Raw genomic sequence first — 14,931 nt, forward strand, 5'->3', positions numbered from 1 at the left:
GATCAGATGCAACAAAAATGATTTATTTATTTTATATGAAGCATGAGCATGAGGAGCTGATTGGCTTGTTTTTCCTGTCTATATGCTTGCAACAATATTCAATCTGTGCCAGATATTGGTGAAAGCAAAATTGGAGTTGGTTGACAATTTATCACATGACAGATTCTCAGTCTCTGTGTTTATTTGCATGCATTCTTACGGCCGTATGAGTGCATGTTGGTCTCTGCGAGTCGGGCTGCATTGGCAGAGCTGTTGCTGTGCGACGACGATGACGATGATGTTGAAGGTGAGCCATGAAGTGCTCTGCTGATCCAGGAGTCCACGCTGACACCCCCCGCCCTCCCTAGAGACCCCTCAGCGTCAGAGCCAGAGGACGAGTCTGGAGAGACACACAGAGAGAGAACAGTCTCACACACACACTCTTACTCACCGGCTCACACATATACAAACACATGCACATCCACACACCTGGAGGTGTGTATGTGTCCATGGAGGTTTGACCGATGAGCGACCGCCGCTTGGATGGCAACAGCACAGCCATCTTTCTCTCACTGTGTCGCTCCAGCGCAGCCTGAACAGCTTCTGAGTGAACATCTGAGAGAGAGAGAGAGAGAGAGAGAGAGAGAGAGTTTTGATACGTACATTTACAGTGCATCATGCTGAAAAGCTTCTTATGTTTATGTGTGTGTGGAATAAAGTTCAGTAGAGTTGCTCTTTTTCTAGCCCGTTCTGAGATTTATTTAGGGAGATTATTTATTCAGTGGTTTATCCATATAGGAAATAATGCCACTGGCACAGATTACATCTAAACCCAACCACATGTTCCGCAATGCTGAAGATACATGACAACCTTCTAAAATGTATTTATTACAAAAGATGCAAAAAAAACAGTCTTGAAAGATATTCATTCATATTTATTTTTGGAATTTTATTTAGATTTTTATAGTGTATATAGTTTTGTTTTAATATATATCAAATAAACAGTATTTTATTAACACATACAGTTTATATAATAAAAATACACGTACTTCAGTAACAGAAATTAATGTTTCCATTAAGGGGCAATATTTGTTCCCTTAAATTAACTTTCAGGGTAATTTATACCTTTATAAAGGACAGTATTTTTCAAACCTCATTGAATACATCGCCTTTTATGTCAAATGCTTACATTTAATCAATAAATTAAATATGATTCTAATTGAATTTGATTAAAATTAAGAAATTGCAATTACAACTGCATATGTAAATGTAAACAGCATAAATTGTTATGAGATTAATAATCTAAATCTAAATTTTTTTAATTAACTTTTAAATATGAAACTAAAACCGCTGGTATTTGTTCAAACAACTGGTTCATTCAGGAACAGAGCAAGTCTTTGTCTTTATGAGAGAATAACTGAATCTTTCATTAGACCATTTTTTATTTACCTCGTTTATTGAACAGTTGTTTAAAATCAATATCATTTTCAATTGCGCTTCTATTCAGAAAAAAACTCGTGTGATATTGCTTAACTATATTGTATGTTATTAACATAAAAAACAATAACTCATTTGTATTCATTTTGGTGTCAATTTTGCCTCAAGAGTTAGTATTATGTCTCCTGAAATCAGATTGTGTGTCTGTGCAAATCTGTGTCTTCTAGCTCACCTGAGCGGTAACGTTCATCCCTTGAGCCAGTGGACCGTCGCCGCTGGTAACGGGAGGATGAGGAAGACGATGAAGATGGTGTGACAGGGATGCGGCGTTCTGCCCCTACAGTAAACACAGAGGGACAACTGTAGCCAAAACACAATAAACACTAGGCTGCTGTGTAAAGTAAGGTATGTGTGTTACCTGGTGTTTGAGGTAGGTAAGCTTGTAAAAGTTTGGATCTTTTCTTCTCGTAGCCCTTCTGTGTGATGTCACCTGAAAAAAAAAAAAAAAAGGTAACCATTAACCAAACTAAATTGCCATCATTGAAGCTTTTCATCAGGCACTGCAGTTCCTCATGGACCTAGAAGGCGGATAAAAGGCGGATAAAAGGCCCTCCAAGATGAATTTAAGATGGATATTAGCCAATCAATCACTTCAGAAGTTGGTTTTAGACACAACATGGATGGAGCATCAGCGAACCTCAAACAGTTAACAAATGGGCTTGAGAGGGCGTTCAACAGAAAATTTCACTGTCTTGCACTAATTGGAGTCATCACAGAAGTGAATTCGGTCATATTTCCAAATACCAGAGGAATATTGAAGAGGGCTTCATGATTAATCGAAATAGAAATACAAGATGGCATAGTGTGATTATAAGCCACGGCTTGATGGTTTAAGGTTTGAACATGAAGAAATTAAGATAGACATAAATATAAATATTGCAATTTTACAGTTTTACTAAAATACAATTATTATTATTATTGTATCATTTATCTTAAATACTATATTTTTTATGTGAAATATTACAATTTTAATATTTTTTGTTAAATGTTTTATTTAGTAATAATAATAATTTACATATATATATATATATATATATATATATATATATATATATATATTTATTTTATTATAGCACTTTTATTATAATTATTATTATTATTATAAAGTTATATTGTATTTTAAATCACAACAACAATTCGCTTTTTTCTCCAAAAAAATCATGCAAGAGGCATTTATGTGACCAAGTGTAAATGAAAAGTCGGATAGTAATATGATTATTCAAAAGGCAAGTCATGAAGTGTAACTTAATACCCCTATAGACCTCTAGTGTGCAATGCAGCTGTATAACATTACATTATAATGTAATCTCAGAAAATCAACACGGAATACACAGTGGAAAACAGAATTACTGACAGAAGCGAAATGCTTCTCAAATTAATATTTTAAACTCTGAGTCTTTTCCCAAATGACTCTGTGTTGACTGAGTTAGTGTGGCTGATGGATACAAGTAAACAAACACAAGTGTAAACATGCTGCGTTCCTGCATCCCAAAATAATATCACAAATGATATCCATGACAACATAGGTGTGGTAGCCCCCCCAGAGACCCGCAGGAAATGAAGACATGGAGGCCCTGTTCTCATGAGATTCCTCCTCTATTATGAACATCAGAGGGAGCGCGAGAGTGAGAGAGAAAATCTGAACTTTAAATACATTTCTGCATTTAATATAATGAGAAGGCTTGATTGTACACAGACCTGGAGGGGAAAACGTCACACCATAAACTGGGTTATTAGGTCAATCTGCACTGAGCTTTACATAATACACGTGCACAAAGATAACATAATATGCATATACTAAAACCTGAGCAAACGCACACACGCATAATCAAATCAAATCCAAGATAACATAAGCAGTCTCATGAGTGCTTGCGCATACATACGCACAACTGAACACAAGCTCCGTGGCCACTCTATTAGATACGGCTGCTTGTCAAAGCAAACCAAACATGTGGCTTTTAATTCCATTTAGAAAGCATGCATATATCATTGCGACATTTTAGTTACTTTCGGGTTATCGGATCATTAGAATTGCCACGTAATGGCATGTGATCTGAGCAAATGATTGTGGGAGGATTGTTGATGCAAGGTTTCTCAGAAACAGTTGACCTCGTGGGATTTACATGCTTGGGCTCAGAGAGAATGCTGTGTGAATTTAGCCAGATCTGTGAGAGAAAACACCTTGTTAAACAGAGCTCAAAGCAGCCTACAGTACAGCTCTCTTTAAAACACTGTTGCGCAAACAGGGTCTTCTGAAATGCACCACATGTCAAAGATTACAGCAGTAAAAGGTCCGTGCAAGATGAGCCTTTGGAATCACTAAAAGTGGGCAAATAAAGATTTGTCTAAACTCCTTGAGGAAAAATAAAGAGAAAATGGCTGACCTGGCTATGTTGTTAGCTCGTCTCAATCTGGAGGATGTTTGTCTAGGGTGGGTATTTAAAGAAATGCTGCAAAAGCCTCAGGTGCGATTCTGTAGCCAGATCAGCCCGTAATACTTAATGTCCTCCAGTATTTTCTGATGTCAGGTTTGTATCTTTTACTCTTTATTTCTGAGCATAATACTAAATTGTTACATTTGAATTGATTCTGACTCACTCTGAAATTATTAACTCTAGTAGATTATGTTCACAAATCTGTGTCAGGTTAGTAACGGACTAAAGTCTAGTTTTGAGTGGAGCATAGGGCACAACAACACTTTTTAGAGATCCGGCTAACACTTGGAACTGGTTCAAGTGTACTTAGACTGTAAAGGCTAAAAACTAGGGAATTTCCATTTAGGACAACAGAATGTTGATTGAACAACTTAAATGGGGTGAGCCTTACCTCTGTTTATTTGTAATGTTACTCTAGCTAAGTGTACACGGGAAACCATGGCATGACCAACCAAGGCTACCTATAGAGAAAGTAATATTTGTTGGATTATACTAGAGATAGTGTTGCTTTATTCAAGTGTATACTGATCTATGGGGACTGAACAAAATACTTTCAGAGAGCGCAAGCATATGAGCGGCCATCTAAATAGTATAGTCAATTACCTCTGTCTAGTGACCAAGACTGGGAAGTTTGTGGATCTGGATAAAAGAACGGCCAGCGCGAGACCCTGAGCGACATTTGTATCTGAATGAATGGGTACAATAAGAGTAAAGAGCTAAATATAATCAAATGTCTAGATAAATTATTATATAAATGGTCAATAATCCGTTGGCATTCTAACCAATTGGTATATCATCAGCGCCTATGGTTTCTGCATTAAATTGATCAAATTTGACAGTAAGGACATGTATAATGTTACCAAAGATTTAGATTTTTAACAACTTTGAACTTTCTGTTTATCAACCCATAAAAATAAATATATATATATATTATTAAAGGATTATCTAAAATACAGAATTAAGACTTTATAATCTTGGCAAATCTGAGCTAGACTCAAATAAAACTATTCATTTACAAATCAGATATCACTATTTCTCCCATGAACACCAAGAGCTAGAGCATGCACAAACATCACACTTGACTTGGGATTTTAATTTGGCCCCAAGGAATGCTGCCAGTATCTTGCTAAATCCAGGTTATATTCAACATCTGGGTTGTTTGGGAAGAGAGAGGGTCCTACCCAGAAGTAGGAGGACCTCAGCTTGTAAAATCTGGTATACAGTCAAAGTTTCTGAACTGCTGTGTCCCGTCAGAGAGTTCGGCTTGCAGCAGTGATCAAGAAAAGAATGGCATGATAAAAACTTTTTTTATAGTAATTTATAGTCATTCAGACTTTAACTGAAGGTGTGACAGTCATCTGGACCTTCAACTCCTCGGATTATTGATTTTTGATCATTAAAAGTGTACAGATTGCTTCCTTTTGTAGGTTCAGGGACACTCTAGACATTGTGTCTGGGTTGTTTAACAAAATGATTAATCTGAGTGTAACTGGAAATGATGATTTCCCATAATCGCTTGTTTCAGCTCTAAAAAAAGATCAGTAATCATGTGAAATGATGCATGACGACCCTTAAGTAGACTATCTTCAATCATATCATTGAGATAAAAACTATTACATTTATAATTATTTTAATTATTTCAAACATGAATGAACCCCAAATCCATCCATTTTAGGAATCCCTCAATTCATGAAATTGCATGATATTTCTGTCCTACAGAAGATGACAGCTCTGAACTTCGGTATCAGGCTGATGTTCTGCTTCTGCAGGATTCTTTTTTAAAGATGGAAGACTAGCAGGTGAGAGCTTAACCACCCAAACTAATGCCAACACCATCATAAACAGAATGATAAAACTGTATGTAGGTCATGTCTTACACAAACACACACACTGCTCTGAGATTGCCTGCAGCTCAAAATGAATGCAAAAGCATGGAAATTAGGGGAGAACAGAATATTTTAGAGAGACAGAGTATAAAATTCCTTCTAAAACAACAACATTAATGATTACATCAACTTTTATAAAACTCCCATTAATAATTGTAATAATCAAAGAGAAATGGCTGATCTCTTTGAGGCAGTAAGCTGTACACGTGTATGTGTGTGTGTGTGTGTGTGTGTGTGTGTGTGTGTGTGTGTGTGTGTGTGTGTGTATGTGTGTGTGTGTGTGTGTGTGAGATAGAGAGAGAGGGAGAGAGAGAGAGAGAGAGAGAGAATGAATAAAAATAGCATCATGACAGGCTTTTGGACAGCTGCAGTTGTGGAAAGAGTAACTTCCCATGACAACCCCCCAATAAACACACACACATATATCAAGTATTAAAGGTTATGCATCTAGTTGTTCACTTAATAAACATTATGAGGCTAAACATTACAAACTCATTACATAGAGCTAATTTACGTACAAAAAAAAAAATTGTTGGTCCATTGGAAAGAACAGTAAAACATGTTAATTTGTGCCATTTCTACATTTTTATTTTTTATTAGCTTGGTGAATGTAGACTTGAATGTTCAAGAACGTTTCCCAACCAGGTTTTCCCAAAATTGAGTTGATAAAAAGCTAAAAATGACTAAAATCATAAAAATGTAAAACTTAAATAAATACATGATTACTAAAAAATGTAACTCTTAATTTGTTTACGGGCATGTAACATGACCATTAACCGACATCAGAGAACCATTAACATGAATCAATGTGTTGTAAATGACCTAAATATTTGAGGCTAAAGGGGTTTGGCTGCAAAAAAAATAAAAAAAATAAAAGGTTTGTGAATCCCTGACCTGGACAATATAATAGGAAAAAAACAAACAAATGAGACTCGCATCTCTTCTAAAGATGAATGAAAAGCAGCTTCTCTCAGCCAAACAGACCTGCTTCACACTGAACGGTCCATCTGCTATACCAACCATAGAAACTACAGTACAACAAACCCTGTTTGCCGGCACCTCAACATTCACAGAGTCTGTGCACAGTACACTAGAACATTCAACACTCAAATTCATGGCCGAAGCCTTTCTTACCAAAAATGGCTAAGTAGATAGTGTGATTACTGAATCAGGCAGCAAAAAACATATTCAAAACACAACACTACACCAGGAAAATATTAAAGCATTACAACAGCAAAACAAAGACAAGTCGAGCTACTAAATCTTGTTTTAGGCTTCAAACTGCCTTGGGCTGCAACACAGAACGACTTTGTTTGTGGTACAAGTAGACAGTTGGTTATGAAAGCAGGAAAGGTAAGGGCGAAGGTCTTGCTGATAGTTCAGTCAAGGTGAATGAAAGTCCTGGAAACGGAAACCTGTCTTAAAGGAATCCTCTCACCATCATGTTGTACCAAACCTGTATTTTTCTTCTGTGGAACAGAAAAGATTCATTTTTAGAATAATATCCTGGCTCTTCTTTTAAATATAATGAAGGTGAATGGGACTAGGGCTGTCAAGCTTCAAAATGACAATAAAAGTGAAGTCTTTTAAAGCCATAGTTTTGTGTGAGGAACAGACAGAAATCATTATTATTCATTGAAAACCTTGAATCTCCACTATTGCTTTTGTTGGCACATTCATGAGAGAAATAACAATGTCTGATTCTTACTTCTTTTTTTAAATCAGATCTGTCCAGTTCACAAAATAACACTGAATTATTCATTTGCGTAGTCAAGTTCACTGACAGTTCATTTTCTCAATGATTCATTCCAGTCGCAACAGTTAACAGCCCACTGGAGGGTAAGATGTCAGTAAATTACTTGAATTTAAGTCCTTCATCATTTACTGTAAAACTAGTACCATACAGCTTCAGAAGACTAGGAATATACTTTTTGTGATACTCTTAAGTGGTTTTGTCTCCTTCTCGAAAGCTCCATTTTGCAGTCATTGATATCACAAAGAAAGTCATACAGGTCTGGAGAGATGATTTCTCTTGGGGCGACGAAAAATCACTATAAACTAGGTGAACTGCATAGTCTCTGGGCCTCTAAAACTGATCTGAAAATATGACCTACCTGCTCAGGATGACCTTCCAGTAGTTTAAACTGTCATGTTTACTAGTACAACACATGGGTAGCACAGAAACTAACCCACAAGCCTAAAAATGACCAACTGTAATTGAAAAATGATAATTGCTTTCAAACCGGTTTCCCTACCATTGTTGGGTCAAACAGGTAGTCCTCCCCCAAACTCGTGCCATTGGTTGAGCTAATGCTGCTAAATCAGGCCACTTAAACGAAGAGTATTGTTTTGATAGAACCATAGAGTTTACACTCTTCAGCAAGTAAACCCACAAATGGTTTACTTAAGGTTTCTGCACATTCAACTGAGAAAGTATTACTGAAAAATCAAAAAATTACACACTTCACATTTAAAGGGTTGGTTCACCCAAAATTTAAATTATTTCATCATTTATTCACCCCTATGTCATTCCAAACATGTACGACTATCTTCTGTGAAACAAAAAGGCTTTGAAGAATGATCATGCTGCTCTTTTCCATACAATAAAAGTGACTGGCTTTCAAACTCCTATTAAAAGCATAATAAAAGTTAGGGATGCACAATATATCGGCTACCATATCGGTATAGGCCGATACATGTTCATTTTTGATGTTATCGTTATCGACCCGATTAAAAAAATCTAGCCAATATATCAAAGTCGATAAATAATTGATTATTTCCTTCAGCTGAGACACTTCAGATGCGCACTGTTCGCCATGATGGTTTTGAATTGCTTTGAATATGATTGGAATCACTTCAAGAAAAGGAAAATACAGTTAAGTGCAACATGTCATATAGGCTACATAAAATTATAATAAAAACATAATAATTGTGTGCTTGGGACATGGCTTTTAATGGTGAGGTCAGAATCAGGCTCTCTAAAAATGTTATTTCAATTTATCATCCAATATATCGGTTATGGGCTTTCAAATAAAAAAATAATTATCGCTTATTGTATCAGACAAAAGTTCTGTATTGGTGCATGCATCCCCTAATAAAAGTAGTCAATATATAAATATATAACAATATAGAACACGCAACATAACGCATGTTGTGTAACTGTAAATTGGATCCGAGCATAAACTCTTAAAGGGACAGCCGTCTAATATTCCTGCTGCGGTCTGTCATGTTAATAAAAGAACAAAAGACAAACAAAATCACTCTGCTCGACTGAATAACTTTTGTAACTTTAATTGTAAGTATAAATCTGCATTTATTTTTACAATGAAGACTATCCAGTGTTATTTTACATTTGATTACTTTGATTTCTGTAGTATATCACACCTGAATACTAGCCTACTGTTAGACCCACCTGAAAAACGTAAAGCCATGGTCATTTCATATGTGGTTTTTTAAATGAAATAAAATTTAGCATTGAAGATGGATTTTTCAAAAGTAGATTTTTGTCTGTATATACTGCCAATTATAGTTCTTAAAAAGAAAATCGGAATTGGCAGGTCACATAAAAAAAAAAAAAAAGGAAATCAGAATCAGCCAAGAAAATTGCAATCGGTGCATCTCTAAAAATGTATTTTTTTATTGCTTGTTCAATGAGTTTTGCTGTAACACCAGGATGCCCTGCAGACTCCTGTATGCAAACAATGATAATTGTGCCAGTAACCTCATGTATACTACCGTATACCGTACTGACACCTGTACGCACAAGTAAAAAGTGTCATTCTAACACACACCCATATTTACACACAGTCCTGTTTGCAATAATTCTAGAATATACAGAACCAGATTATTTTGTTAGAAACAAAACAATCCAGAAACAGAAAAAGCAACATTTCTCTTTACAAAGTAGTCATATTATCGGTTTGATAAAACTACGACAGACACTTGTCAGTTATCAAAATCAGACCACATAAATACAAGATTATATTCTGCATGAGTGCATTAGTGTAAGTATATGTTACTCTGATCAGATGAAGACCCTAATCCTCCAGAATGACTCTTCTGCCCCCATAAGCCTTTGTCCGCAGAGCCAATCTGAACACAGCATGAGAGACTGTGAACCAATGAAACGATTGCCTGTGGCAAGAAAGCCAATCAGATGAGAGCATGCGTGGAAACTAGGCCAGAAGCCAAAGCAACAGAACAGTGACAACAGATGCCCCCATCCATACACACAAATAGGATATTATAATATACAACAAGCTTATGAATGCATGTCATCCATGCTAATTTATTCAAGCATATTTAACGTTGAATGCACTATGAAACACTGTAGTCTGAAGTATACAATAAAAAGCTCCAAAACATAATGCATTTTGGGAAACATCTCCCCCTTAAGTTTCCTGGCCCACTTCATCTGACCAGGTCAGGAGTCAATGGGAACATTCTGAACTTCTGAACTGTTTGTGTTCGAATAAACATAATGATGGATTATTTAATATCTGATTGAAGTACACAAAATAACAGAACGCTGTCTCGTGCGCACAGGGACGACAGATGTGGCCTAATAAGGGGAATCATCCTTCTCTGGGTCTCTCTGTTAGGAGAAATGATGCAATCTACATGAAACATAAACCACAAAACACAGACTCCCTTCTGCAAGAACTGGCCATGCAGCACCACTTTCTAAATCAACGGGATTAAGTCCCCACTCATTACAGCAATGGTGTGACATGCTACATTAATTTTTTTTACTATTTTCCCATTCTCGTATAATTATTATACAGGCAGTTTTTTCTTTTTTATACAACTTTAAATTTATTGAGATATTATGTAGATGATTATTGTTATGATACAGTGAGTTTTTTTAATATGTAATAGGAGTCTGACAACAGCCAGTATGATCTGATCTCACCATCATCGAGTCTGTCTGGGATTACATGAAGAAACAGAAAAAACTAAGACAGACTAAATCCAGAAGAACTGCGGCAACGTCTCCAAGACAATTGAAAAAAACAACAAAAAAAAACTGCAAAGCTATAGCTCTGTGAAAAGTTTTAGGCACTTGTGTAAAAGTCCTGTAAAGTGAATATAGATTATTTATCAGCTAACTTCTATTAACTAAATAAAATCAATATGAATCTGTAATCCCAGATGGACTCGATGCACTACTTCTAATATTGTTTTACAATCATACAGTTAATTTAATACAATCTTTTTTTTTATATATATATATATATATATAGATGATGTTTCAATGATTTTGCTTTAATGTAGTGAAAAATATAAGTGAATATTTTGAAAACAAGCTATCTTTTTAAAACTCTTCATATTGTTTTTCACTCAAAGCATAAACATCTGTTTATACACAAAGAAATATAGCTTCAATATAGGTTCAGTTTAAAACCTTAATTGTTTACGAAGGATTCCCTCACAAGGGGATCCTCATATTTTTTAAGTTTGAAAACCCTTGTCAATTAAGGCTGATCAAAATTCATGGTGGTCTGAAAAACTGTCCCCATGAAAATGTTGTTTTTATGACTGATGAATTTTGAATACTTACTCCTTTGATAGCTTAAAGTATGTATCTAATACGTGTGTGTGTGTGTGTGTGTGTGTGTGTGTGTGTGTGTGTGTGTGTGTGTGTGTGTGTGTGTGTGTGTGTGTGTGTGTGTGTGTGTGTGTGTGTGTGTGTGTGTGAGAGAGAGAGAGAGAGAGAGAGAGAGAGAGAGAGAGATGCACTTCACGAGCAAGCGCATTACGTGCAAAATACACAACAAACAGGATAGCCAGATGAATATGATCCCAATGCTTTAAACACACCAGCTTCACTTATAACCGATTTACGTGCCCTATATATTCACAAAGGCGGTGGCCGTGTTATGAACAGTTCACTGGAATGGAGAATGGAATATATGAGAGACCGAGAGAGTGAGACAGAGAGAGAGGGAGACTTTAAATTCCAAAACACACATCTTCCTTCATTAACCCAAATAGCAAGGTATTAAACACGTCATTAATGTCTTATAATATGCATTTCTTTCCTCATCCAACCAAGGTCAACGGAACCGCTCTGTCCGATTCTGCAAATGTAAACACGCGCTCACTTAAATCTGATACATGTATCGAGCTCGCTGACCCGTTCATCTCCACTTCTGTCGTTCACTTTCTCCCTCTCTGACCGGGCAAACGGGCAGCTACTCACCCTCTGATAGCTCCAGCTCGAGCTCCGCGAGCCGCGCGCGCACCTCCAACGGCAGCGGTAACGAATCACGGTCTGCCATTGCGACTCCAACACATCCGAGCCTCAGCGTCTCTCTGTGTCTCACGAGCACACGGTGTCAAACGTGTATTTCACGGTGCAAAAATAGACAGCATGAGTGTGAGCGCGGATGGACAGCGAGGAGAAGCGTTACAGGAGACCCGTCATCACCGGTCGGTTTTCGGTTACGCTCGGCTTCCTTCTGATTCCGGATTTTAAGTGGTGCACAGCAGCAGCGAAGCTGCCCGTGTTTCCACTGCGGTGCCACTGTGCCCGCTGCTGCCGTCGCGCTCACGTGACCTCGGTGCTCGTTCAAACGCAGAAGAGAGCGACAGTGCGCGCGCGCACCGACAGTAACGGAAAGCGGCATCTGTGTGAAGATATAACGACCTACAGTGCCATTAAACACGCCCCGGGTGAAATGCCTCAATAGGAGTTATTTTGAAGAAATTCACATCTCATTGAATTTCGATTCTCATCCATTTTACGAGACGTTAGAGTGTAAGAAAGAGAGAGAGAAAAAAACACCATTCAGCCCCATTTTCACTCACTTAATTGTATAGTTACAGAACTGAAATATTTACTTAGGCTAGCCTGTCTAAAGAGAGGAAATATGCCAACTCGACCTATTTACGCAATGCTAAATATTTTATTTTGTTAATGTTTTAAAGTTAATAATTGTTGTTTCATTTTATTATATGTTTTGTTTGATATATTAAATGAAGAACTTTTAAAATATTTAGAGATGTTATGATGCCTCCTGCTGGTGCGTGATAGTATGACATTAAAGTAGTTAAAATGTGCATCTGTTACTCAACTGGAGTGAGATTGCTTGATAGTCTTTATTTTATTTTCATTTCTGCATTTTGGCTTTTATCCAAAGCGATTTACATTGCATTAAAAAAAAAATCGAACATCCTGATTCATTTGTTTTTCATGTATTTCTGCATAACGTGCCTCTCATCTTTCTCAGGACTGTTAATATAGTTTGATACACTTTTCCAGTTCCTTGAATAGATGGTACACTCCAAAAATAAAAAGGAAGCAGGATAAACATCTTCTGGCATGTTTGCACTGATCTCAGTCAAGGAAGCAGGGATCACTGGGATTATACACACACACACACACACACACACACACACACACACACACACACACACACACACACACACACACACACACACACACACACACACACAAACAAGACTCACTCACTCACTCTCTCTCTCTCTCTCTCTCTCTCTCTCTCTCTCTCTCTCTCTCTCTGGCTCACTCACTCACTCACTCACATATGTACTTTTAAGTTAAAAAAAATATATACATTTGGCTTTTGAAATTATGTCAGTTTGGTCAGTTAAGTTCTATAAAAAAAAAACCTTCTCACCAAAGTTTTGCCTGCAACAAAATCATACATAAAATATACAGCAGCATTAACCTTTAAAGGGATAGTTCACCCAAAAATGTTTACTGTAATTACCCCATGATTTACTCACCCTCAAGCCATCCTAGGTGTGTATGACTTTATGAAGTTCCTAAACGCAAGTTAGGGAGGAGTGAGCCCATCTAATCTTTCAATCAACAGCCTGAGTATATAAGCAGCCGCTTACCTCTCTCTAGCATCAGCTGTTCCAGTATCCCTCCACCTCCCCAAACTCCACCTTCATCTCAGGTACCTTGCCCTTCAATTATCATATCCTACATTTAGCCACTGGGGGGTATATCAGAGCTCGAGTTGAAGCTGCTTCATCGAGCCCCTCTTCAGTGGACAGCAAGCCAAATAAGTTTAACCTAATATCTTAAAGATTTTATGGGCAAGCAAACTCGTTAACTTCTTTCAGACGAATACAATCGGAGTTAAGCTATTTTCAAAAATGTCCTCTTCCAAGCTTTATAATGGCAGTGAATGGGGGGGAAAAAAGTGCATCGATCCATCATAAAAGTGCTCCACACTGCTCCGGGGGGTTGATAAAGGCCTTCTGAAGCAAAGCGATGCGTTTGTATAAGAAAAATATCCATATTTAAAACTAAACTAAAATAATAGCTTCCAACACTCGTACGCACTGATTTACGTCAAAAGAGTAACCTCTGACCTGATGCGTGTATTGACGAACGCAGAAGCGCAGAGGATAGAGCAAAACAAAACACCGGTCACGAATAAGAATTTGAAATAATTTTTAAAGAGAAATGTCGGAGGAGTTCGATATAAGAAAAGCTTGAATTTGTTGGCCAGCCCTATTTGTTTCAACCGCGACGGCCGTCAAAGCTATATGCCTCTCCCACATCCTACGTCATACATCCCGTCAGGGGTTACTCTTTTAGCGTAAGTTGACTTGCGTAGGCTGTCTGCCGGAAGCTAGTTATTTTTGTCTATAAAGTTTTAAATATGGATATTTTTCTTAGAAAAACACATAGCTTATATGATTGATGGTTGCACTTTTCTGGACTTCAAAATCAGGACCGCCATTCACTACCATTATAAAGCTTGGAAGAGCAATGTTATTTTTTTATATAACCCTGACTGTGTCCTCCTGAAAGAAGATATCTAGGCTAAATCTTGGATGGCGTGAGGGTGAGTAAATCATGGGAAAATTTTCATGTTTGGGTGAACTATCCCTTTAAGGCTAAAGAAAGATCCAGGCGGGATTTGGATCTATACAGTTTTATTACTTGTGGTAAGCAAGTCATGCACACATTTCAGAAAGCCTGCCTACCCTTGTAAGAAACACACAACATAAAGCCAATAGCCTAGAACCAGACAGTATAACCACCTCAGAGAAGCCATAAAACAGAGTGCACTGTGCACATACGTGCAACATGGAGTTCTGTGGAAAGCTGAAATTAAACCTTTGAGGATAGGCTATGTTTGATTAAAAGT

General features: G+C 37.2%; 1 protein-coding gene across 2 annotated transcripts in view; it reads right to left on the bottom strand.

The window, feature by feature from the left end:
- dip2cb (disco-interacting protein 2 homolog Cb) overlaps positions 1-12,396 on the bottom strand; it is a 34,293-nt gene extending 21,897 nt beyond the window's left edge. For both annotated transcript variants that reach the window (XM_082173434.1, XM_082173433.1), the window contains exons 1-5: positions 12,000-12,396; positions 1,835-1,906; positions 1,649-1,753; positions 469-594; positions 200-379 (exon numbers count right to left, since the gene is read on the bottom strand). In XM_082173434.1, the coding sequence (XP_082029560.1) occupies positions 200-379; positions 469-594; positions 1,649-1,753; positions 1,835-1,906; positions 12,000-12,078 (562 nt within the window). In that variant the 5' untranslated portion in view covers positions 12,079-12,396. The remainder of the gene's footprint in view (positions 1-199; positions 380-468; positions 595-1,648; positions 1,754-1,834; positions 1,907-11,999) is intronic.
- Between the last annotated feature and the right edge of the window lie 2,535 nt (positions 12,397-14,931).

This window comes from Leuciscus leuciscus (assembly GCF_965113295.1).
Source record: "Leuciscus leuciscus genome assembly, chromosome: 6".
NCBI classification, from domain to species: domain Eukaryota; kingdom Metazoa; phylum Chordata; class Actinopteri; order Cypriniformes; family Leuciscidae; genus Leuciscus; species Leuciscus leuciscus.